At 47.8% G+C, this 23,025-nt stretch overlaps 1 protein-coding gene across 1 annotated transcript in view; it reads right to left on the reverse strand.

Moving 5' to 3' along the window:
- Nucleotides 1-1,507: 1,507 nt before the first annotated feature.
- Nucleotides 1,508-23,025, reverse strand: part of MAML2 (mastermind like transcriptional coactivator 2) — a 222,566-nt gene continuing 201,048 nt past the window's right edge. The window contains exons 5-7 of the mRNA XM_063329733.1: nucleotides 15,026-15,229; nucleotides 11,786-11,897; nucleotides 1,508-6,071 (exon numbers count right to left, since the gene is read on the reverse strand). Of these exons, the coding sequence (XP_063185803.1) occupies nucleotides 5,089-6,071; nucleotides 11,786-11,897; nucleotides 15,026-15,229 (1,299 nt within the window). The 3' untranslated portion in view covers nucleotides 1,508-5,088. The remainder of the gene's footprint in view (nucleotides 6,072-11,785; nucleotides 11,898-15,025; nucleotides 15,230-23,025) is intronic.

Raw genomic sequence — 23,025 nt, forward strand, 5'->3', positions numbered from 1 at the left:
CAAGCACTACCAGGGACCCTCACAGCCTGGTGGCACAGACAACCGTGCTCCAGGGCCTGGGAGAGGTCCCTGCCTGTTATTCAGCTCACCAGTATAGAAGTAGCTTCTTCAGCCGGGCAGCAGCCCTGCCTGAGGCTCCCCCATCCCACCAGCCCCGTCTTCTGCCTTTACAGCTGGGATAGGCAAAGAAGCACCTTTAAGGCATGGATTTCTTGACCTCCTTCAGATGTACTCTTGGATGAGAGAGACTGTGCCCTATTTTCCACGCTTGAGTGCAAGGGGAGCACAGTCTGCCACCTGCGCTGGAGATGCTGAAGCGAGGAGAGAGCCGCAGACCTCCTGGGCGCCTCCTTGCTTCAGCATCTCCATCCAGGATGGGGAGTGCCGGAACAGCTGGGGTGGTGGAGCACAGGACACATGCCAGCATCCCTCCCCTGTCCCTGCCTGCACAGCTCCCGGATGCCAGGGAAGGATGCAGGAACTGCTTGCGGGTGGCAGCCAGACACAATGGAGGGACTGAGCAGTGCTGGCAAAAAGATGGGAGGGCAGCAGCCAGCAGAGCTGGGGACACGGGGGGCAGCCAAGAAAGGTGTCCCCCTGCTTACCCCGTGGGGAAGGTGAGAGGAGGACTAAAAGGGTGGAGGTCCCCGAGCATCACCGCCTGCAGTGAAGCAGTTAAGGAGTAGGGACCCCTTTTTTGTTTGCTACATCTGAACATAGCACCGCCTTCGAGTACCGGCAGCGCTGCACTGACATTTGTCCCTTTGAAGTGTCCCCTCTGCCACTCCTTGTTGCTCAGTTGATGGGGCAGGAAGTGCCACGCACTTGGAGATGGAGTCCGGCTAACGAGGAAAGCCTCTTGAGGAACGGGACATCACTTCCTCGGGGCTGGCCTGCTAAAAATAGCCTGCCGGGGATGAATACTTGTGTGAAACAGCCCACAACCCAGCGTGATCTGGTACACGCTGGAATTTCTTTGGACTAAAATGAGGCATAGTACAAAGCAGGCAGGGAGGGAAGGAGGAGAATCCCGTTCCCTGATTTCTGGCATCTCATTAGGGGTCTCTGCTGGTGGGGAGGGAGGGGCAGATATCTCCAGGGCATGATCCAGGGCAGGGCATGGGCTTGTGGACCCAGCCAACCCTCTCGGGTCCCCTCACTCTTGGGGTGCCTGGCTCTCTGCTTCAACTTCAGCAGGATCCCAGAGCAAATGACTGTGCTGCAAGCCTACACCAACCCATTCTCCAGGAGCTAAACCACCATGTGTTATTTGTTAACCCTTGCTGGTAATGAAACCATGGCTTCAGTCAGTAGGAAAAGGCTGCAGCTCTTGCCAAGAGGCAGACTGAGCTCCCAGAAGCTGCCAGATGCACATTTTTCTCTTCCCCTCCTAGAATACCACTGTAATTTTCATTTACCCAGACAAACGAGCAGTTGACTAAACAGGCATTAATTATAAACTTTGCATTAAGAAAAGAGACACTTGGGATAATTTTGATTGATTTACTTGGCAGAGTTTTGATAGCTACTGAAAAACATACTATTCATGTTTAGGTGAAAAATAAATGGAGTCAAATAAGTGTCACTGCATAGTACTAGGAGGTATATACAGCCACATGTAAAAATGCATAAACACAAACATTTCTGTACAGCAACTTCTCCTTTCAGTCTGTATAGAGAAACACTGGTTTATAATATGGGGAAAATATAAAGCAGACATACATGCAACAAGGACATGACAGTTACATAGGTCCCACCTGCCTCCCAAGAGTTACAATAATAATAACAATAATAATAATAATAATAAAAGCCTTTTTCAGGGAAAAAATTTGAAACCTGGAATGTTTTCATGTTGAGGTTTCCAGAGAGCTTCAGATGTCAAAGGTATCTGAAGGTGACTTAAAGGCTTGATTCAAAGCCCTGTGAAGGCAATGGAAAGACTCCATTGGTTTCAGCGAGCTTGGGGTCAGGCCCAGCTATTTAACCACGATCCCGTTCTGCCCTCCCCCAAAATCCAAAGTTGAAGTCTGCAGATAAAAATAAACAATCGTATCATACAAAACTTTGTATATAGAATACAAAAGGTAACCGCTGACTTTTTGTATAAAATACAACTTTTTGATAGTATATTTATTTCACATATGTATAAATATAACCCAAATAATATGATTTTTTATTATTTCTACCAAAATATTATTACTTTTTGTTTTGTTTTTTTTTACAAAAGTTTACAAAACAAATAATTCTTTATATTTACAACCCAATACTGCGAAGAGTGCCCGGTCGATGATGAAAAATAGACTATAAGGGTAGTGCACTTAGCCATTGCAAAGAAAGAGAAAAAAGACACTAGCTCTGTTCAGATCCAAGTGTTCTGAAGAAATGATATCGGATTCAAGTTTTGGTTGCAGGAGTCTTTCACAAGCTCGCATTTCAAATGCATCAGGCATATCTTTACAGGACTGCGAATGGCCTCCCCCCTTGCTGGATTTACTTAAGACAGGATGAAATTTTGACCCCGAGGATGGCACTCACAGCCCAGTGTCTTCTCCACTCCAGACTGAGGCCGACGGGACAAAGCTCAGCACTGAATCCACCACCGGATGATACCCTGAAGTCTCGGGACCAGCTCCTCAGCTGAACTATTTTTTTACATCATTTGAGGATCTGGAAAACAATCTGGTCTTAATACAGAAACCAGTGGTGGCTTTTTCAATGGCGTGTGAGGGTAGTTGAAGTTACCCGGCTTCAGTGCCCATTGCTCATGATGACACTAACTCAACCTCGGCCTTAGTGGCATCGCAGTCGCCTGTTCCTACCAAGAACAAAACTCTCCAAACGTATGCGGGGCGCCAGAGGCCTGGGCTGAAAAGCTCTTCTAAAGACTTGGAAAAATTTGTACTGGCATATCAAAGAGACCGCATGCACCCCAGGCAAAACAGGGGAGAAGAGGGAGGTTTCTGGGCAGCTGAGCCACCGCGTTACACAATGCACGGCTGTGCAACGATCGCTAGCCTGGGTAGCAGAAGGGACTCTTCAGCAGCCTTTCTCGTCCCTCTTACGAAAAACATGTCTGGGAATGACCAGCATCATGGCCCAGCACGCCTCAACTGGCATATCTAGCTAAATGCCCGCGTTACACCTGTCCTGGAGGTGCTGGTGCTTGTGTGCGTGACGATGCTTCCCGAAACATCATGAAAAATTGCGCCCACGTGAAATGACAGGGTGAAATGACTGGAGAACCCTGATTAAATAAAACCTCTCTTGAGAAATAGGTCAGATAAGCGCAGAGGCTATTGTCAAGTAGTCTACTCATCCCACTGCCACTAACAAGGATGAATAAAGCACTTGCACGGGGTAGAGCGATGCCTCTTGGCACCGAGGCATGTGGACGTAGGCATTGTATTCCTTTGCCACATCTCGTTTTAGCTAATTCAGAGGAGGCTGTGAAACACGTCGCACCACATCATTTTAAAGAACAGCCCTTTCATTTGAATTGCAAGATCTGTTCCCATCTATGAATCCTCCCGTCTGACTCTCTGCGGAGCTGCTTTATAGTCACACGGCACCTCCGTCTGATGCCCTACACTGACCACGTCTATAGGAGAAAATTTAATATGGTCAAGACTCTTCCCCGGCACTTAGGTCAAGCGGTGTGGAACAATCTGTATCCTTACTGCTCTGCTCTGTTAGGCTCTAAGGCAAGGTGGCAAATTGTCTATGGGAATGGTTCTTGCCCCAGGTTAACTCCTTAGTGATGCACAGAAGTTGTCAGGGCAATGTTAGCTGGGCCATCCCCAAACCCAGAACAGATGAATGAGTCCAGTGCCCAGAAATATTCCCCCAAACTCTTTCATTTACAAGCACAGATGTGGCTGAATGGAGCCTCCTACTGCGAGTAGCCCAGGTGGTTATAACTGAGCTACATGCTAGTTTCAGGGGTGGCACCTCTTCTACTCTGCCTGTTCAAGGTTGTGGGGACATGGGTCATCACTGGACCTCTTTCAGGAAAGCGGAATGGAGCCAAAATGCTGTGCAATCAAAGCGGTAGCCTCTCCCCAGACAGAGATGCTACCATTTCTGCTGGAGTGAACCTGTTCGACAGAAGAGGACCGGGCTGAACTACCTGACACTCGCCATGGGTTAAGATGAAAGTGAGGATTGTGGCTTAGTTGAGCCACTTCATGCATTTGCCCTCCTCTAAGCTGGACTAGGAAAGTAGTCAGTGAGGGTCAAATCGTGAGCACCCTTCTCACTTAAGTTGTCCATTAAGTCACAGGAGTCTCTGTGGTAGGGCAAGGTGGCAAAGTGAGGATCCTGAGCTTTGGTGTAGTTCATCTCATGTTTCCCTCAATGCCGAAAATGATTGTGCTGCTGGCAGGACAGTAGCGTCCTCTGATAGTCACTGCAAGCACCGATGAAAGGGAGAAAGCAAAGGCTAGAGCACACCAAGTAACGCACTGGATGATGTTTCCTTCTTCCCTTGGATGAGACCAGTTACCCTTTTGTGTGCTACAAAACAGAGGTTTTAAACCAAAATCATTGGAAAAGCAAATGTGAGTTTGTACTGTGTAGAAGTAAACAGTTTTTGTAATGCAATGAGATTTACACAGGGCCTGATGCTGTCCGGGCTGATAGTCCCAAGGAAGTTAAGGGCTGCGAACACGATGACTGAAGAGCTCTGGACCACTTGGGCTCTTACTTGCACTCGGATAAATGATGTTCCACAACCCATACCACTGTCTGGTGCTTGCACGTGTGGGAAGCTAAACACATTTTTCCATGCAGCTCCCATGAGAAAAACTGATGGGTTTGCAATGTGCTGGGCACCGATGTGGGGAACAGGCCCTTCACACGTTCTCACTCCTTTGCGGCAGGCACGAGCATCGCTTACATTGTCATTTCATCAGGGGAGACTTCAGTTTTGTTCCTAGAGCAACTCTTCAAACCGGGCAGTTGCCCTCCACGGTATTTTAAAGGACAGCCCAGTTACTGGAGTGTAAATTAATAAAGCAGGTTGTTGGCATGTAAAGAGAAAGCTAGCGTCCGTAACTGCCTCTTCATCTGGTTCACCCTTGGTACTGTCACTTATGAGTGGTTCCCCAAGATTTCATCGAGATTGATGTCTTTCATCCAGTCATCGTTACCAGGTTCCGTTTTCAGTAAAGAATCTATAAAGTCTGAGTCACTGTTGAGCGCAGGTCCTATACTGTCACCTTGCTGGTTCAGAAAGTCAAACGCTAGGTCATTACCATGGTCACTTCCTTGGTAAGCCCGAGAGTTTTGGTTGGTAGATGTGAAACTGGTTGATGTCAGAGATGATGGAGGTGTCATACTTGTTCCTGGCTGATTCAAGGTAGGCACAGTTTGTCCTCTCAGCTGGTTGGGTCTTATGCTGAGACCTCGTAGTGAGCCAGCAGATTGTCCATTCAGAGTCTGGTGCATTTGGTTTAGAGGAGGCCTCATTTGGACTCCCGCTGTTAACTGATTAGGAGGTGCCAATGCACGCTGAGGAAAATGCTGGTTGCCTACATTGCGTTGCAAAGACTGGTTAGGATATGGAGTGCCGGTGGGGAAACGGACCCCTGTGGGTTTCAGTGCATCCTGCTGCTTCACTGCAGCTTCTTGCGAGGCCCAGTTCTGGGCAGTGGCAGTAGCCGTGATCATCACGTTGGCTGGCCTTTGTGCGGGGATACCTGTGGCTCCATGGTTCAAGCTTGGCCTTACTTGCTGCGAGTTGACCACTGACCCTGTCCCAAAAGCCGTTACATTGTTTCCCTGTGTCATGGTTTGCTGTCGAGACATCACGGGGTTATTCTGGCTGGGCAGGACTTGATTTTGGTTTCTGTGTGGCTGCATTTGGTTCATTCCTGAAGTCACGTTGTATGTGCTTGGTTGGTTGCAAGGAACGTTCCCATAGCAGCCCATACTCCGAGTGGCAGGAACAGAAGGCATTCGGGTCCCAGCCAGAGTGGACATGAGGCTGGAGCTCTGGGGCATGATGCTATGAGTTGAAATTGGGTTGGATAAGGACATGTTGTTGGAGCTCAAAGTCACCGCCGGTGAAGCACCTGGAAAGGAGAAAACAAAAGTGTTAAAACAAACATGAGTGTATCAATGCGTTGTGTCATTCAAATACCAACAGGTTAAAAATCCAGTTTGCTAACAGCAGAATTTCTTGAAGAAGATAATTTGCTCTTAAAAGGACTTGCATGAACTTGCTCAAGGCCTTAAAGATGCCTATCATCCAAAGGGTGTCTTGGTCTATAAGAAGCCATTGGTAGTCTTTCCATCCATTCAGGGGATATCAGATAAGCCAAAACCAGTGCTCATTGTAAGAGAAATATTGGACCAGGGAAGGACAGAGGGGGGTCACTGGGAACCACTGGGCAGGAGAGAAGACTTTTTGCCTTTTTCTACAGAAGCACTAGACACCTCATACAGGACAAAGCCTGTCTAAGTGAGCAGAGGCTGGGAAGATCAAGAATTTTTCTGCCTTACAGGGCATGGCTTATCCTGGATCCCTCTAGAGACAAGGAGGAGTGATAGGCACCATTGTCAGGCTTCTTTTCCACCTTCCTTAGACACCTAGAGCAGTGGTATCTACTTCTTCTGGGAATGCTTGACCTGGGTGATAGCAGGAACCAAGACTGCGTCTCACACATTTGCAGCGCTCAGAGCCTCCCTCCCTCCCTCCCTGGGGGAGCAGCACAGCCCAGTCTGTGACCTGCTTGTCCTCCTGTGTGGTGGCTGAGCAGGCATGAGGAGATGGCTCGGTGCTGCGCCTGGTGAGTGCCACCCACATGCCCCTTCTAAGCTCTATTCCCAGCTGGGCTATGGACATTTGCCCCTGCAGAAGTTGACTTGCCCATGAGGGAGCCACACATGATACCTGATGTGCAGGCATTTGCTGCACAGGAACATCATCTTTTGTGCGTCAGAAAACTAGAAGTTATGAGTTGGCACGAATCCACCTTTCATGGCTAATTCTGCCCAGTGGAGGATTTTCCTGTACCTGACATCTGTCGATGAATCACAAGGAGAGACGTTTCTCTTCTCTTCGGCCTCCAAACTGTGGCACCAGCTCACTTCTGTGGCAGACTTGCAGCTACATAGTCTCTATTTGGAAGCCACAATAAGTCATTTGTGCAATGCAGGCTGATCGCTTATGCAGTGTAAGGCTCTGAATTAATCCCTGAGAGATTGGTTGAAGACCAAACGTTTTCTGAACACAGCCAGTGTAGCCAGTGTAAACACAGGCTCTCCACTGTGGAGAACCCGCCTCGGCACACAGCTTAATTCCTTTTGCTACTGTCGCTTTCCAGTACAAGCCCTACAAGAAGGGCAGCTAGGAGAAGTCAGGTTCAAGGCAACCAAAAGGAGACGTCTCTTCACATAGTGTGTGGGTCAGCTGAGGTGATCTTTGCTACATGGCACAGAACAAGTTAAATTCTCGTACCGCTTTGGATGGCTCCCAGAGTGTAAGAAAAACCGTTGAATGGGCTTGCTACCAAGGTACCACCACATTTCGGGAATTCTCTGAGCCTCTCCCAGAGGAGGAATCGAGGAACATACAGCCCTGGAGCTTTGCTATTTCATAGGTAGCAACTAGCAGCAATTGTTGGACATGGAACGCTGCCTTGGTTTGATCCTTCGTGCATATAACAAAACCAGACTGAATTTGACTAACTTTGACTTCGTCATCAAATCTTATTATATATTAGTCTGTGTGATTAATTTTATTAGTTGGTCCATCATCAATGGTGCCACACAGGTGCTTCAAGACTGTGATCATGCCTGCAGCGTTCTCCAAATACATCAGTCTCAATGCGTGGCATGTTTTCCAGTCCCTCGGTCCTTCTAAGATCTTTACAGAACGTGACAGTTTTTCAACATTTGATTTCAAGGCTGTACATCACAGCTGGTCACAGTAATAGCTCTTGCACATCCCCAACATGGAAGTAAAGTAAGCTCTTTTGTTCTTGTTCAGCATCATCTCAGACTGCGCTTGTCCTTTCGGTTGCAATCACACAGCCCGTTTACAGTGATAGCTGGAGACCTCTCAGCCATTTCCTTATGTGTTATGTTAATTTTGTATCGCTCTGGTTTCTTAACCAAAATAGGCAGTACAAAATCAGATGCTTTAAAGGACATTATGTGGACAACTATTACCTTTATCAACCAAAGTTGATAAAAAGCCCATGCTAGTTTGAAAAGATTCTTCTACATCAGCCCATGTTGCCTGACATTAATTACATTCCCTTCCTAAATTCTTTATTATTCGGGCTGTATCAGCTCCCCAGTATTTTTGCTCAGCTCTGCGTTAGGTCACTGGGGCTGCAATTACCTACTTACTCTTTTAATTTTTGTCATGGCATTAACAGCCTTCCTTGGAGTTTCAAGACTAAACAAAAAGTGACATTAAGAATTTGGAGAACCTCTCAGCCAGCTCTTTTAAAACTCTTGAAGACAAATCATGCGCATACGTATTTAAAAAGTCTATGTTTAGGAACAGCTGTTTAATATACTCTTCTTGTTGAAATTTCACCATAATGATGTTAGGTTCCCTCGCACTGGAACCAAAGAAAGAATTACCATATTTTTCTGTCTTTTCTGCATTATTTTTATAAATATGCTATTTCCATTTAGTAATGGATGCAAAGGATGCCTTTTTTCCTTAAGTACTTAAAAATAATCTCTTCCCAAATCATTATTAACACTGTAACTCCACAACTGGAGTTGCTTGTTCCAAATCAATATCACAGAATCACAGAATGGTTCGGGTTGGAAGGCACCTTGAAGATCATCTAGTTCCAACCCCCCTGCCCTGGGCAGGGACACCTCCCACTGCACCAGGTTGCTCAAAGCCCCATCCAGCCTGGCCTTGAACACTTCCAGGGATGGGGCATCCACAGCTTCTCTTTTATATCTATATAAACATAAATACCTAAATTAAGATCACCTTATCCTGGAAGGCAGGCTTTTCCTCAAACTGTCTCTGAGCAAGAGATACTTGATATAGAGAATTTAATTGTCTTAACAATTACATTGTCCTAACTTAAGCACATAAATTCAGTCCCCGAGCTGGGCAGTCCCTGGGACAGGAGATGCTATGAGGAGTCCACCTGCTTTTACCCCCACAGGGATAATGAGATTCTCCTCCATGTCCTTCCCGGGAGCTCCCTAACTGTATTTAGCTCTGAAAATGGAAGAGGAGAAAGTCAGTGCTCAGCAGGCAACCTCATGATTAGCCCCATCTTTGGCTTTGCTCGTGGGTTCCATATTGCTCGCTGCTTTTTGGAAATACTGGAACATCTTTTTGCAGGGGGGAGAGAAATGGGGACCCTGATTCTTTGCTCCCTTCTGCTGGTACTAAAACAGAGGAACCGCACAGAAATTGGTGGCATTTCAGAAGACCTGGAACAGCCATCTGGGGAGAGCTGGTTCTCTCTCTCCAGCTGAACTACAAGTTTGTGGAGTCACTTCACTTGTCCCTGGGATGAATCCCCTCCAGGGGTGACCCTGCCAGCTGTTGAGCAGCCCCCAGGGCTACCAACGCACTGCTCCTGCAAATGCCACGCTCTTTAAAGAGCACAAGTGGTCGGGCCATGGGTTGTACTTGTTGTGCAGAAGACGAAGCTTCCTCTTTCTTTGTATCGCTATTTTCGTCCTCTTATTTTTAACGCAAATATTTTCCATTCTGATTTTTTCCAGATGGGAAGAAATGTCTTCCCCGGCAGCGCTGCATACAGCAGCTGGGCACCCCAGGCTGCGGAGATTCGGAGAAACGCCTTCCCTGCCCAATTCACCTGCTCTTGTCCCGGGGGTTTCTTGCCGTGACATGGCACTAGGGGGAAAAGCATAGAGGAATAAAATGCTTAACCATGTGTCTCCAAGCCACTCTGTTATTTTATTTAACTTTTTGCCTCTTCTTCCCTGACCTGAGCGAAGTCATTCCCAGAAAAAGGGAACAGATTCCCTGCTGTTACTCCCTTATGCAAGAGTTTCCTAATCGCTCCATCTGGTAGCTTTGCTGCGAGCTCCCAGCTCGGCCCTTTCTCCCGGGCTCGCCTGAAAAGCTGCTCTCCTCCCTGGGCTCACTCAGCGGGGACTTGCGATTTGAATGGCCGAGTGCTGCCAATCCCACATGTTTCAAACCCAGGAGATGGGGCTCCAAATACCACGAGATTGGCAAAGAGTCCATCAGATTAAGAAGAAGAGGAGCCACATAACAATGGCGATCTACTTATTTTGGAGCCTTTCACAGATGTGGCTGCAGTCATTTCCATTTTCTCTCTCGGGCTAGAAATGGATTGTTTTTAAGTGAAAGCCAAGGATCTCAGTTAATCATTTGATTCCAGGAACGAGCCTTTAAACAACAACACCACATCGAAGCACAGGATTCCCCAGCAAACTGCTGGGGTTGCCAACACATTTGTTGTATGAGTGCAGGAGGTGCCAAGCCAGCAAGCAGGGCTCTCTCTGCCCTGTGGCACTGCCCTCACCACGGGTTATTACACTGGCATTGGTGACGCTTGCGCAAATTTACTGAAGATGATAAACACTCAGGCCCGTTAGAAAGCAGCAGTTTCCAGATTGCAGCAAGCTTATCGCTTCTAGAACTTGTAAACAAAGCAAAGGAGTGCATGAACATTGCCTGAGCTGGGCTGTTGGTGCCAGGTTGGGCCGGCACGTGAGCGAGCTGCACTGGGGAACTTGTTAAAATCGTAATAGAACAAGTTTTGCTACAAAGGACAGGTGTGAAGGAAAGACTAAGACCCCTGGCTGAATCTGCAGAGCCAACAGTCACAGAAAAACAAACTAACCAAACCATCTTTTTTTTTTTCCACAGGGTGTTGTATACAAAGGTATACTAGAAGATAAAGGATCCTTTTTATACTTAAATGCACGGACGCTCTGCAGTATAAAGAACATCCTTTGATCCCATCTGCTGCATTTCGCCCCACCTCCTCTCTCTCGCCAGCATCTTTTCCTTACTCTGCCTTTGCTCTCAGAGCAGCCTCCAGCTAACCAGCAAGGTGAGCAGCATGGAAAGCCAAACGGGCAGTCCTGTGCTCCCAAAACTAGACTCTCCAAGGTGGTGAGGACACAAGAGCTGAAACAAAGGACTACTCCCGAAGTGTTGGGCATTTTCTGCCCTAGGCAGTTCTGGCTGAAAGCAGGGGCTTTCACCCTGCTGTTTGACTGATCTGTTGAAATGCTGCTTGTAGAGCAGCACTGAGGCCATGACCGTGGCACATTAAAGAGACCAAAAGTTCAGATGGTAGCTCTGGTTGCCCATGATGGTGTCATGCGAGGTGCTTAAAAATCAGTATGAGGGTCCTCATGAGCTGCCATTTGAAGGGAGGGGTGGTTCTCCTCTCAGGCTCTGAAGCAAGATGTACCACGTACATGAGAGAAGCATCCAGATGGAGTGAGGCTGCATAGTCAAGGGGACACCTCTGTACCAAGTATCTGGGAGAACATCTGCCCCAGGCAGTGCTAATGGGAGGGGTACCACCCCCTCCTTCCCCATGTCTGAGGGATGCAGCATCAGCCTGGATGACCCACCAGCTGGTTCTCCAGATCAGCACTTCTCAGTGGTGGGGGACAGTCAGGTAAATAGCACAGGAGAGCAGCAGCCACCAGCCACTGCCTCTGCGGTGATGTAAGTGGATACCCAGAAAATCAGGCCCCGATCATCATTGCATGCATGGCTCTTCTGGATGATCTTCCAGCTGCAAGGAAGGAAGGAAACAGTTTCATTTAGCCCATGGGCACTTACCAGAATATTGATTTGCTTGTTGCATGTTGACCACGTTCCTTCTTTGGTCTTTATAATCTGGTGGTGGTCGCGTCAAGTGTCTGTTCAGCTGATCTTGTGGAGTGATTTTCTCCTAGAGGATTAGAGTAGAAAAATATTAATTTGCTTTTTTTTAATGCTTTCCTGGCTCTATGTTCTGCCTGCCTCTTTCTTTTCTCAGTGTGTAAATAGCTGAATTGTTCCTTCCTTTCACCTCGTCTGGTCGACAGGAGAGGCAGCTGTGAACCTGTGCCATCATAGAATCATTTAGGTTGGAAAAGACCCTTGGGATCATCGAGTCCAACCATCAACTCCACTCTACAAAGTTCTCCCACCCACTGAAGGCTGTATAGAAACCTTTCTGCTGGTTGTATTGTGTTTGAGTCTGGTCTAACTTTCCCTAAAATCACCGAGAGTTGCTCAGCCTCTGTGAACACTGGCCACGTCTGCACTGTAGTACAAAGTGTCCTCTGATGTCCACACCGTCTTGCTCACCATGTTCATCAGACAGAGGGACCTGATGGTTCTTCATGGCTCTCACCCTGTCTGTGCAGCTGGGGAGCAATGAGGGTCCAGACCTGCAAGGTCCACACCTGCACCTTGGTGGCATCAGTGCTCACCAGCCCATTTCACCCACGCAGCCCTCGCAGCCTGCACAGCTGGCAAGAAGGATTTCAGCTTGTCATCCCCACCCACAGCCATACCCATCCCTCACTCTCTCCTTCCTCCTGCACCAGAGGGGCTCCCACAAAAATCAGCAAAACCCATTGCTTTGTCCTCCCTGTGCCTCTTCTCACCAGGGATGCCAGCAGGAAACATGGCCAGGGTTTAGCAAGGATGATGCTGGGACATTTGGTTTTCATGCCACTCATCGTTGCCCTGTGCTTCCCCGTACACATACATAGTGCTGTCTGTCCTCTTACTCGGGGAGTGCAAACACTGGGGAAAGGGCAGCGGGGAAAGATTGCAGAAAAAGCCGACTAGTAGGGGAGATTTTTTTTTTTATTTTGGGCCTGCCAGGACACGTCTCTGGTGAAGGGAAGGTAGAAATCCAAGTCCTTGGACTGAAATATGACTAACTGCCCTGTGTTCATAAAGATCTGGAAAGTGCAGGAACAGGACTCAATGCCAAATCTCTCATCAGCACCAGCGTGACTTGATGCCTCCAGAGTGCCACTGCCCACCCATGAGCAACGACTCTTTGGGATATGTGGACCCACAGCAGGAAAATGTGGGTTTGCCCATCTCAGTCACTGGTAAGTCATTGCTGGTGCACAGGTGCCTCCCGGAGTCGTGCTTACGGGCAGGCTTCATCCCCTCTCTGCAACACAACTGGGTTTCGTGTTCGGCTGCCAGAATGGCAAGCCAGCTCCTCAGCGTGAAAAAGAGTCAGGTCCTGGCTGGTGATGGATGTCCATCAGAGTAATTTGGGGATTTTCTGCCTGAAAAGAGCATGCAAATGGACCTTCTCATGAAAAATCTGGTTTTTCTTCTGCCAGGAGCACTTTAAAACACTGGGAGAAGAGCCTTTCTTGCGCTATTTAGGCATTTCCGTAAAGCACTCTGGGAGTGAGGGATCTGATTAAGATTTATAAGGCTCGTTTTAACATACCGCTGACCTGGACCCTTGTGAAGAAGAAAGACAAGTTATCTCCCAGGAAATCCCTGCAATACATGTAAAAATGGCAGGCAGGCTTTGTGTGTATTTCTATGTACACAATACAAAAGCAAAGGCAAGCTGATCAAAAAAACACATTCCATAGAGTGATTTTAATTTCTATTTTACTGATTTTTAAGAAGAGCTATTTGAGTCATTAACTTTCCATTCTGCTAAAAAATCTGACAGAAAACTGCAGCACATAGAGCTGACTTGAAACCTCAGTTTTCTTCTGCATAAATTAAAAAGTCAACAAATATTTCCCTTATAGGACAAATTAAATCCTTAATTTCAAACTCAACTTTTCTAATTGTATTTTTGGAATGGAAATAAATTTGTAAACGAAAAGATATTCTCTACAGAAAATGGAATCATTTTTGTTTTGAAAACATCCCCGCAAAACCATGAATGCTTTTCCCCTTCCGTGTTGTTCTTTAATTACTGAATGGCATCCACTAAATGTGTCAGTATTTCTGAGTCTACATCTTTATAGAGAAAACAAAGTTTTGGATTCAAAATGTCAGGCCAGCATGAATGGGGCTGCCCTGTAGGCTGAGAGATGCAGGTTGAGGTAAATAAGCCACAGGCTTGGGGTTTGCTGTCATTTCAGCCTGGGGGAAGCAAAGGAGGTGGTGGTGGTGTCACCTCCGTCCTTCCCCAGCATCCTCCTTGCAGCCCTTCCCTAGTTGCCGCAGGGCACCCATGTTGCTTTCTGCCTGCCTCAAGGACGTGCCAAGCTCCGTTCCTCTTCTAGGACTTCTCTTCTGCTTTGGCAAGCAGGACTATCAAGGAACGGTGAATATGAGGATGTAGAGGGCACATATTCCTGCTCTGGGCAGCTGCGTCTCTCCCTCATTGCACTGGCCATGGGTGATGGGCCATGAAGCACCTTCAGCTGACTCAGTTCATGCGATATCAAAGGCAATGACAGTTTAGTGGAACTAAACTAGTGGGTGCTAGCACTTCTCACTGCCAACAAGACCACAAATATCCCCCACGCCTCATAAAATGACCAGAAACTCCCAACTGGTCTCTCGGATACCAAAAGAGAGAAATGAACTGGCTACAAATATCTGGAAATGCCAAAAGAAACAGAGAAAGGAGGACTCAAGTATGATCTCAGCCAAGCATGCAAACTTGTACTGAACACTGAAATCGATGTACCTGATCCTGGTTTACACACAGGCACTTTATATCATGCTGCTTGGATTGCGGAACATGGAAGTCAACTTTCCTCTGTGGTCGAAGCAGCACAGCAGCCCACCTTAGCTTATCTTGCAAAGAAAAACCACTGGCAACAATCATGTGCCTCAAATTAAGCATATGCTTAGACTCTTCTCATAACGAAACCACAGTAGCTCGGATACTTGAGTTCTTACAAACTGAAGAAGGTTTCAAAAGGGCCGAGCAAAGTGTTGAAAAAATATGAGGCACACTCTGGAAAGTCTAGACATTGCCAAAACGACCCCGAAGTTTTGGGGGCTTTCTTCCCCCTGTCTTAGCTTTCTTTTCTATTGTTTCTATAATAATCTTTTCCATGTAATATAAGGAATTCGAAAACTTACGGCTTCTGCCAACATCTGCTGCTGTAGAAGGAGTTGTTTTTGCTCCATCATTTGCCGTTGCAGAGCCTGTTTCTTTTCCATCAGTTGCTGATTCAACATTGATTGCTGGGATGAGTTCATGTAACCACTTCCAGTGTTTGGATTTGAGCAAGAACTGGAGCTTGGAGTGGGGCCAGCTCCCTGGCCTACCACAGAGTGTTGATCCTGAAACAGAAGAAATGGCTCGTGAAGGATCAAAATAATAACAATCATCAAGAAAAGGAAATAATCCTTTTTATGCAATTAGTTCAAATATGGGACACAGCCCACAGACTCTCAGGACAAGTGACCGATACATAGGCTTTGACAAAGTAAGAAGGTGATCGAGTAACTTCATCGGTCATTGAAAACTCTGAAAACGCGCCAGGTGGTTCCAGTGGAAAACCTCAATGTTGTACCAGGAGCTTGGGAAACGTTAACAGAAGTAACGGAGCCGTCCTGGGGATCTTTCAGGAAACTTGCATCGGGCTGTACAGCAGTTTGTTTGACCACAAGGGAACAAACGCGGCGTCTGCTGGTTCCTGCCATCTGGCCAGCAGCAGCAAGAAGTTACAGACTCGTTGCTAGAAGTGGCATGTATTCTTAGAAAATGCAGAAGCGGTAAGTTGTTACTTCGCAGTGGGGTGAGCGGTGCCACTTTCATTCGTCCTTGTCACCTCCCTGACAAGAGTAATCTCTGAGAGATTGCTAATTTTGTCCCATTAGCGGCAGGATTAAATAGGTTTAGAGTTTATCGACTTCCTTGGTAAAAGAAATGTGTAACTGAACAGGACTTTGAAGAGGGCTTTAGGTCTCCCTGGTCTTTGCGATGAATCTAGCTCCGCTTCCTCTTCCCCATGTGCAGCTTCATGAGGAAGAGATGGCAAAAAGTCATCTCAGGGGGCAACGGGGAAGGCACTTGGGAACTCAGACCAAGAACATACAGGATGGGAGCGAACGAGAGATGATAATATGCTGCTCATTTTCTTTTACCCATGGTTTCCCTTGGCAGCAATATGTTCTCTGTCTACTTGCTCCACCAGCGTTTGGTACTTGGACCTTTACCAAATGCAGGAAATAGTTTTCTCAGTTGAAAAATGCGTTACCCCACAAAAATACTCAGCCTATGTTGGATCACTTGATAGTCAGGTATTCCATAGTTGCCCGGCTACAAATAAAATAGGAGACGCTGGAGAGGTCACAACAGTCATGAGAAACATCAGCTTTCTGACTACACTTTGTTGCAATTCACCATAGGAACCAAACCATTTAATTCTGTATAGCCTATTATTGCAGCGGCGTATTTTCCCTACAAGGGGAATCCACAGCCGGAGTCTGATGCTCCCTGTGATGCAGCAGCTCTCTCAGTCCCGAGGTGTACTCCCAGGGTCTGGTCTACAACCTAGGTGAAGCTCTGCTCCATGGACATTGCCTCTCATTGCATCCAGGGAAATAAATACGGACCAACAGTGAAGCATGAAGCAAGGACTGGCCAGGCGTAACCTACCCGTGCCCTGAAGACTGCGGAGAGTTGATGGTCATCGCTTTGCAAACTCCAGGAAAGCTCATTTCTGTGCCTTAGCTTTTGCACCCCCCCTACCCTTCCCACACACACAATAACACGCACACACTACAAACTAATCCAACTTATCTTTCTACCATCTGGCATGGAAGAAACACAATGATTGTTATGGGTATTTCTATTTTAAAATAATTCCGTGGCTTTTAGATGGGGCCACATGAGTGCGTAGCTAGCTAGATAAAGTATTTGACGTCTGTTACTGAAATAAAACCCATGACTTTCTTCTGGAGCCACCTGCAGCCCCCAAGGCAGTGTTACAAACCCACCCTTCAAAATTTATTGGGCTCTTACACAATTATATCCCGCACACTTTCTTTCAGTTCCAGAAGGAATCCAGGATTGCTCGGCACTGCCACATTTTTCAGCCCTTATGTTAGCTGCGAGATAGAAAATACCTCCTCTCAACAGACCTGCTTGCCAAGTTGTTGCGCAAACTTTTTTGTCTTTCTTAAAATATTTTGAAAAGAAAAATATGTTACAATAAATTGGCTTTGACTTCTATATTCAAATGACAACTCTAGCTTGAACCCAGCCGCATGTTACATCCATTAATAGAATTCATCTGTTGTGTTTTTGCACAGATAATGCAGGCTCCCCCCGGCGTGCTTTCATAGTCCTGTGTAAAAAAACCCCGAACAACAAAGCCCAACTTTTTTTTTTCCTCATCCCCTGCCAGCCCGTATAAGCTGTGGGGAGGGATTTTGTTTTAAGATAAACCGTGTAGTGTCCATTCACGATACCTATCAAAGAAAGCTCTTCTGTAATAGGAACTGGCACAAAACACCAGCTGCTTGGCAAACGGGCCCTGAGAAAACAGAATAAATCACCAACTTGGAGCCAGTTTGGGGTTTTTTGCATGGCCCTTTCTCTGCCGTTCGTGAAATGTCAGCGTGAGCCTATGAATCTACGATGTGTTACTTCTCCTGCCTGCTGATCTTCCATCGGCAGCAATGCGATGGGAGAAGGGAGAACGGTTTCCTAATAAATCAGGGGAGTTGCTGTGCAGCAGCTTGACCTTTCGTGAACCGGTGCTATGGAGCCTTACTCTCACCCCGCGCTTGCATCGCTGCAAATCAGAAGGCAGAAGGGCTACACCGCTGCCAGGGACGCGGGGCTCTGCCCCTGCGCTCGGACGAAGCGTGCTTTGCAACGTCCCTGCCGAGGAAGGGCGGATCTGGGTTTCATTGGAGCTACCCTGCCTTCATTGAACTGCTTCATCCTGCTCTAAGCCTGGCTTTACTGCAGCAGCTTTACTATGACTCCACACATCTAAAGCTGCCGGTGGCCTTTTGAACTTCATTCCCGGGTTCCCATGCCTGCGGTTTATGCACTTTAACTTTGGAAACCCCTGAGTGAAGAAAGGCCGGAGTGGGACATGTGTGCCCCCTGTCCCAGGGGTGCCTCCGCCCAGCAGGCTGCAGGGGCAGCCCAGCCTCTTGCCTGCTGCTGCCTCGCCTGCACCGTGACACCATGTTGCTTCCCTGCACAGGAAAGGTAATCCTCTCCCTGCTTTGCCTCCAAAGAGGTGACGTGACCGGGAGCGCATCCCTGCAGCCAGCCGTGTGTCAGGGATGGGCTGGAAGCATCACATCTCTGACAGGTACAGGTGTCTGTCTGGGTTCACCCCCAACTCCTTAGGGTCAAGATCTACAAAGTCAATGCATAGAATAGAATAACAGAATTGCCTAAGTTGGAGAGGACCTTTCAGATCATCTAGTCCAAACGTCAACCTAACTCTGCCAAAAACCATCACTAAACCATATCTCTAAGCACTATGTCTACCTGGCTTTTAAATATCTCCAGGGATGGTGCTGGCACTGCTCATGCGTGCCGCGTCCCTCCAGCCCTGCAGACAAGCCACATCCCACGCGGGGACGTGCCAGCTGGGGCAGGGGCACCAGCCGAGGGCTGAGCTAGCGTTCACCAAGCACCACAAACCCCCATCTGCTCTGCTGGTGCCCAAACTCCAGCACAGCAATGATCTAGGTGCAAAGCTGGTGCGTTGCACGCCGTTCCCTGGTGTTACAGTGAGATATAAAACCTACAAGAAGCAGAAAGAGAGGCAGAGTCAGTGACACCTCCTCAGAGCTGGTAGCACAACTGGGGTTTTGTGCATAAGCATCACAAAGAACATTATGCTCAAATGTTTAAATCTGCAGTAAATCAAAATGTTTAAGACTGAGTTTGCCGTTCACTATCCCTGCTGCAGCTGACCTGTATTCATACAAATGAAGGGAGTTTTTGGCTTCTAACACACATTCTGAAATAGACTTTTCTTTCTTTTCTTTCTCTTTTCTCTTTTCTCTTTTCTCTTTTCTCTTTTCTCTTTTCTTTTCTTTTCTTTTCTTTTCTTTTCTTTTCTTTTCTTTTCTTTTCTTTTCTTTTCTTTTCTTTTCTTTTTTCTTTTCTTTTCTCTTTTCTCTTTTCTCTTCTTTTTTCTCTTCTTTTCTTCTCTTCCCTCTCCTCTCCTCTCCTCTCCTCTCCTCTCCTCTCCTCTCCTCTCCTCTCCTCTCCTCTCCTCTCCTCTCCTCTCCTCTCCTCTCCTCTCCTCTCCTCTCCTCTCCTCTCCTCTCCTCTCCTCTCCTCTCCTCTCCTCTCCTCTCCTCTCCTCTCCTCTCCTCTCCTCTCCTCTCCTCTCCTCTCCTCTCCTCAGCTCATCCTGAGCCCCTGAAAGCCTTTTGCAAGCTGGCATTTCTGAATTCCTAGTTCAGAAGCGGTTTACGGACACTTGGTTGGAAAAGGACACACAAACCTTTCACCTCTTTCTCCTGGAGACGTCTGGAATTGATGAATAATTTTGGTGGGACAGAAGGGAAACAATGGTCAATATTTTTACTAAACCACAATGCCCTCAGAGGCTGTTCTCTCCCCTGCCAGGAGCGCTGTGTCTGTGTCACAGGATGGGCTTCTGCTTCTTGCACATTTTCCCTCAAAAGGAGGGGGTGAATTTTTCCGCCTTTCTGTTCCTCTGTGGGGCAGCTCATTCTGTGCCCAGTGTCAGGTCAGGAGCGACAGCGCTGACTTTCACTCTCCTTTTCCATTAGTTCTGGCTTAAAGAAACAAAGAATTAAAAAAAAAATTAAAAAGAAAAGGCTTCAGATCCATCCACTGAAGGCTGCTCAGCGACGATGCCTGTCTTATCAACAGCTGCTTCCAGGGGAAGAGCTCTGCAAAGTTCTGTTCCTCTGGTGACCAAACCTGTGCACGATGTTCCCACTCATAAGCAGTTTGATTCAGTTGTGACAATTGGCATCACAGGCTGCTTAGAATGAGGATGGCGGAGATCAAAGCACCTTTGTGGATTTCTTCAGGGACCAGTGGCCTTCCTGACCCTGTGAGCTTGGCTGTGAACCACCCTGGACACTGAACACTAGGAAAAGGAGGAGGAGAAGGAGCGGGAGGAGAAGAACTCCAAGAAGTGGCTCACTGAAGTCCTGCCACACTGTTTCAGGGTGGTGCAGGGCTGGTGGCAATGCCCAGACCCCCCGAGACCCTCTGGTGTGAACCTCCATCGCCTCAGCTGGTGTGTTCCTTTCCACAGCCAGAAACTGGGGCTCTCCAGTGGGCCCCAGGGCCAAGCATGGGGCAGTACCAGGCTTCATAGATATTTCATAGAATCATAGGGTTGGGAGGGACCTCTGGAGATCATCTAGTCCAACCCCCCTGCCAGAGCAGGGTCACCCAGAGCAGGTTGCACAGGAACGCGTCCAGGTGGGTTTTGAATGTCTCCAGAGTTGGAGACTCCACCACCTCTCTGGGCAGCCTGTTCCAGTGCTCTGCCACCCTCAATGTAAAGAAGTTCCTCCTCATGTTTAGGTGGAACTTCCGATGCTCAAGTTTGTGCCTATTACCTCTAGTCCTGTCACCGGGCCCCATCCTCCTGACACCCACCCTTTAAGTATTTATAAGTGTTGACAAGATCCCCCCTCAGTTGTCTTTTTTCCAGACTGAAGAGACCCAAATCCCTCAGCCTTTCTTCATAAGAGAGGTGTTCCAGTCCCCTCATCATCTTTGTAGCTCTCTGCTGCACCCTCTCCAGCAGTTCCCTGTCCTTCTTGAACCGGGGAGCCCAGAACTGGACACAGTACTCCAGGTGTGGCCTCCCCAGGGCAGAGTAGAGGGGGAGGATGACCTCCCTCCACCTGCTGGCCACTCTCTTCTTGATGCACCCCAGGATGCCATTGGCCTTCTTGGCCACAAGGGCACATTGCTGGCTCATGGTCATCCTGTTGCCCACCAGGACTCCCAGGTCTCTTTCCACAGAGCTGCTCTCCAGCAGGTCAGCCCCCAACATGGACTGGTGCAGGGGGTTATTCCTCCCCAGGTGCAGCGCCCTACACTTGCCCTTATTGAATTTCATAAGGTTTCTCTCTGCCCAACTCTCCAGCCTGTCCAGGTCTCTCTGTATGGTGGCACAGCCTTCCGGTGTGTCAGCCACCCCCCCAGCTTTGTGTCATCAGCAAACCTGCTGAGGGTGCACTCTGTCCCCTCATCCAGGTCATTGATGAATATATTGAAGAGGACTGGACCCAGCACTGACCCCTGGGGAACACCACTCGTCACCGACCTCCAACTAGACTCTGTGCCCCTAATCACAACCCTCTGAGCTCTGTCTTTGAACCAGTTAATTATCCACCTTACTGGTGGCTTGTTCAGAAAGACCTGATCTCACTCATGCAACTTCAGGAAGCCAAGCACAGGGTGCTCTGTTGAACAGACGATCTTAGCACCCGCCAGCCCGCTTCTGAGCCACCTCTTTTCTGCTACATCTAATGCAAGCAGAAACACCCCTTTCTGCTAAACGCCGGGGTTTCCACAGATGCCTGGACTCCAAGCCCTGCCTGCTTGTGTCCTTGCCTCAGACGAGAAAACAAAACTACAGGAGGACCATGGCAGAGTGCCTGCAGAGGGAGAACTCTTTCAGTTATAGTGAAAAAGCTAAAAGGTTTTCTTATTTTTAGGAACAACTCCCACTCCCAGCTGGAGCAGGGAGGGCTGCTTTCTGTGCCAGTGTACACTGCCGGAGCCCCAAGGACTTCCCGAGGTTACGCTGATTTGCTACAGCCGAGGATCTGATCTACATATCAGGGCTGGAAATAACACAGACTGGGCAGAAATACAGCCAGCCCCATTCCCCTTTGCCTTATTGCTTGCTCGGCCCCATGGGGGAGCCAAAAGCATCTTCCTGAGCACCTCAAACTCATTCAACCTTTTTTTTCCGCATATCTGGAATACACAGCATAAAAGTGAGACTTCTCTAAGTTTAGGTCTCTAACCAAAGGCTTAGATCAGATTCCCTCTAAACTGCCTGCTGGAGCTCTGCGTTCACAATACAGAGGGACTGGGCTGTATAATTAGGCTCTAGATGTCTAATTTAGATAACTAAGTTAGGAGCCTGGATTCGAGGATATGAACATTTCCTTACACTCCTAATTTTAGATGCTTCTAGTCACACCTGAGTAGGATGCCTGGAATAGTGAGTGTGAAGAGCCCTTGATCTGCCAAGCACTAGTGGATCGCTTTCTAAGGATGTATAGAGTGACCTGAACGCCTCTAAAGTTAATCATGCTGGAGATACTGTTATCGGTTGAATATCTCCTGACACCCTGCCAGAGAGCAGTTTTATGCATTCCAGCAAGATCACGATCATATGTGTAAACAGCATTTAAAAAAATGAATATTGCAAGATCCAAAGACCTGTTTTTCCTGTGTCTGATATCCAGAGATACAGCTGGGTGAAGACTGCAAAATATTCCCCTTCGGTAATTTTGTGGAGTGTTTATAAGGAGTTGGCTCAGCCACAGGGGACCATCTTCTCTGTTTTTCTCCTGTGAACATCTGAGCTCTCAGGACAAAAATTTCAGGGCCAACCATGTTTCCAAGGCACATACACAAGGAATCACGGACGCTAGCATTTTGCAATTTCACAAGCCCAGGCTGTCTGCCAGAAATACTTGTGCCTTCATCCAACCAGGGAAAAGAAGCAAATGCTGTGTCACTCCTCCAACAAACCATGCGACGGAGCTCGAAGAGGAAAGGCGGACGAATCCCTTCAGATACTACGAAGCTGGAAACGATCAGGACAGTAGGGAGCACACACCTGATTTCTGCAGGCTCGGGGGTGTGAGTCGCCCACTGGAGGGACAGGTTTGGATATGGAGGGATGCAGCAGATACTCAGCAGGCAGAGGGATAAGTACTTCAGCACACCCAGCTGCTGCAGCTCTCCCTGGGAGGCTTCATAAAAGGCCAGTTTTTTGGACACGCTGAAATTTAGGTGGGCCCCAGAACTGTTTTCAGAAAGAGGTTAATTCTCCCGCTGCTCAGTGCTGTGAAAGTTTATACATAAAAAAGAGTAAAAAAGGACACTGTGCACAATCTCCTAGGTAAAAATGGGTGAT

Source organism: Chroicocephalus ridibundus, chromosome 1 (assembly GCF_963924245.1).
Source record: "Chroicocephalus ridibundus chromosome 1, bChrRid1.1, whole genome shotgun sequence".
Lineage (NCBI taxonomy): Eukaryota > Metazoa > Chordata > Aves > Charadriiformes > Laridae > Chroicocephalus > Chroicocephalus ridibundus.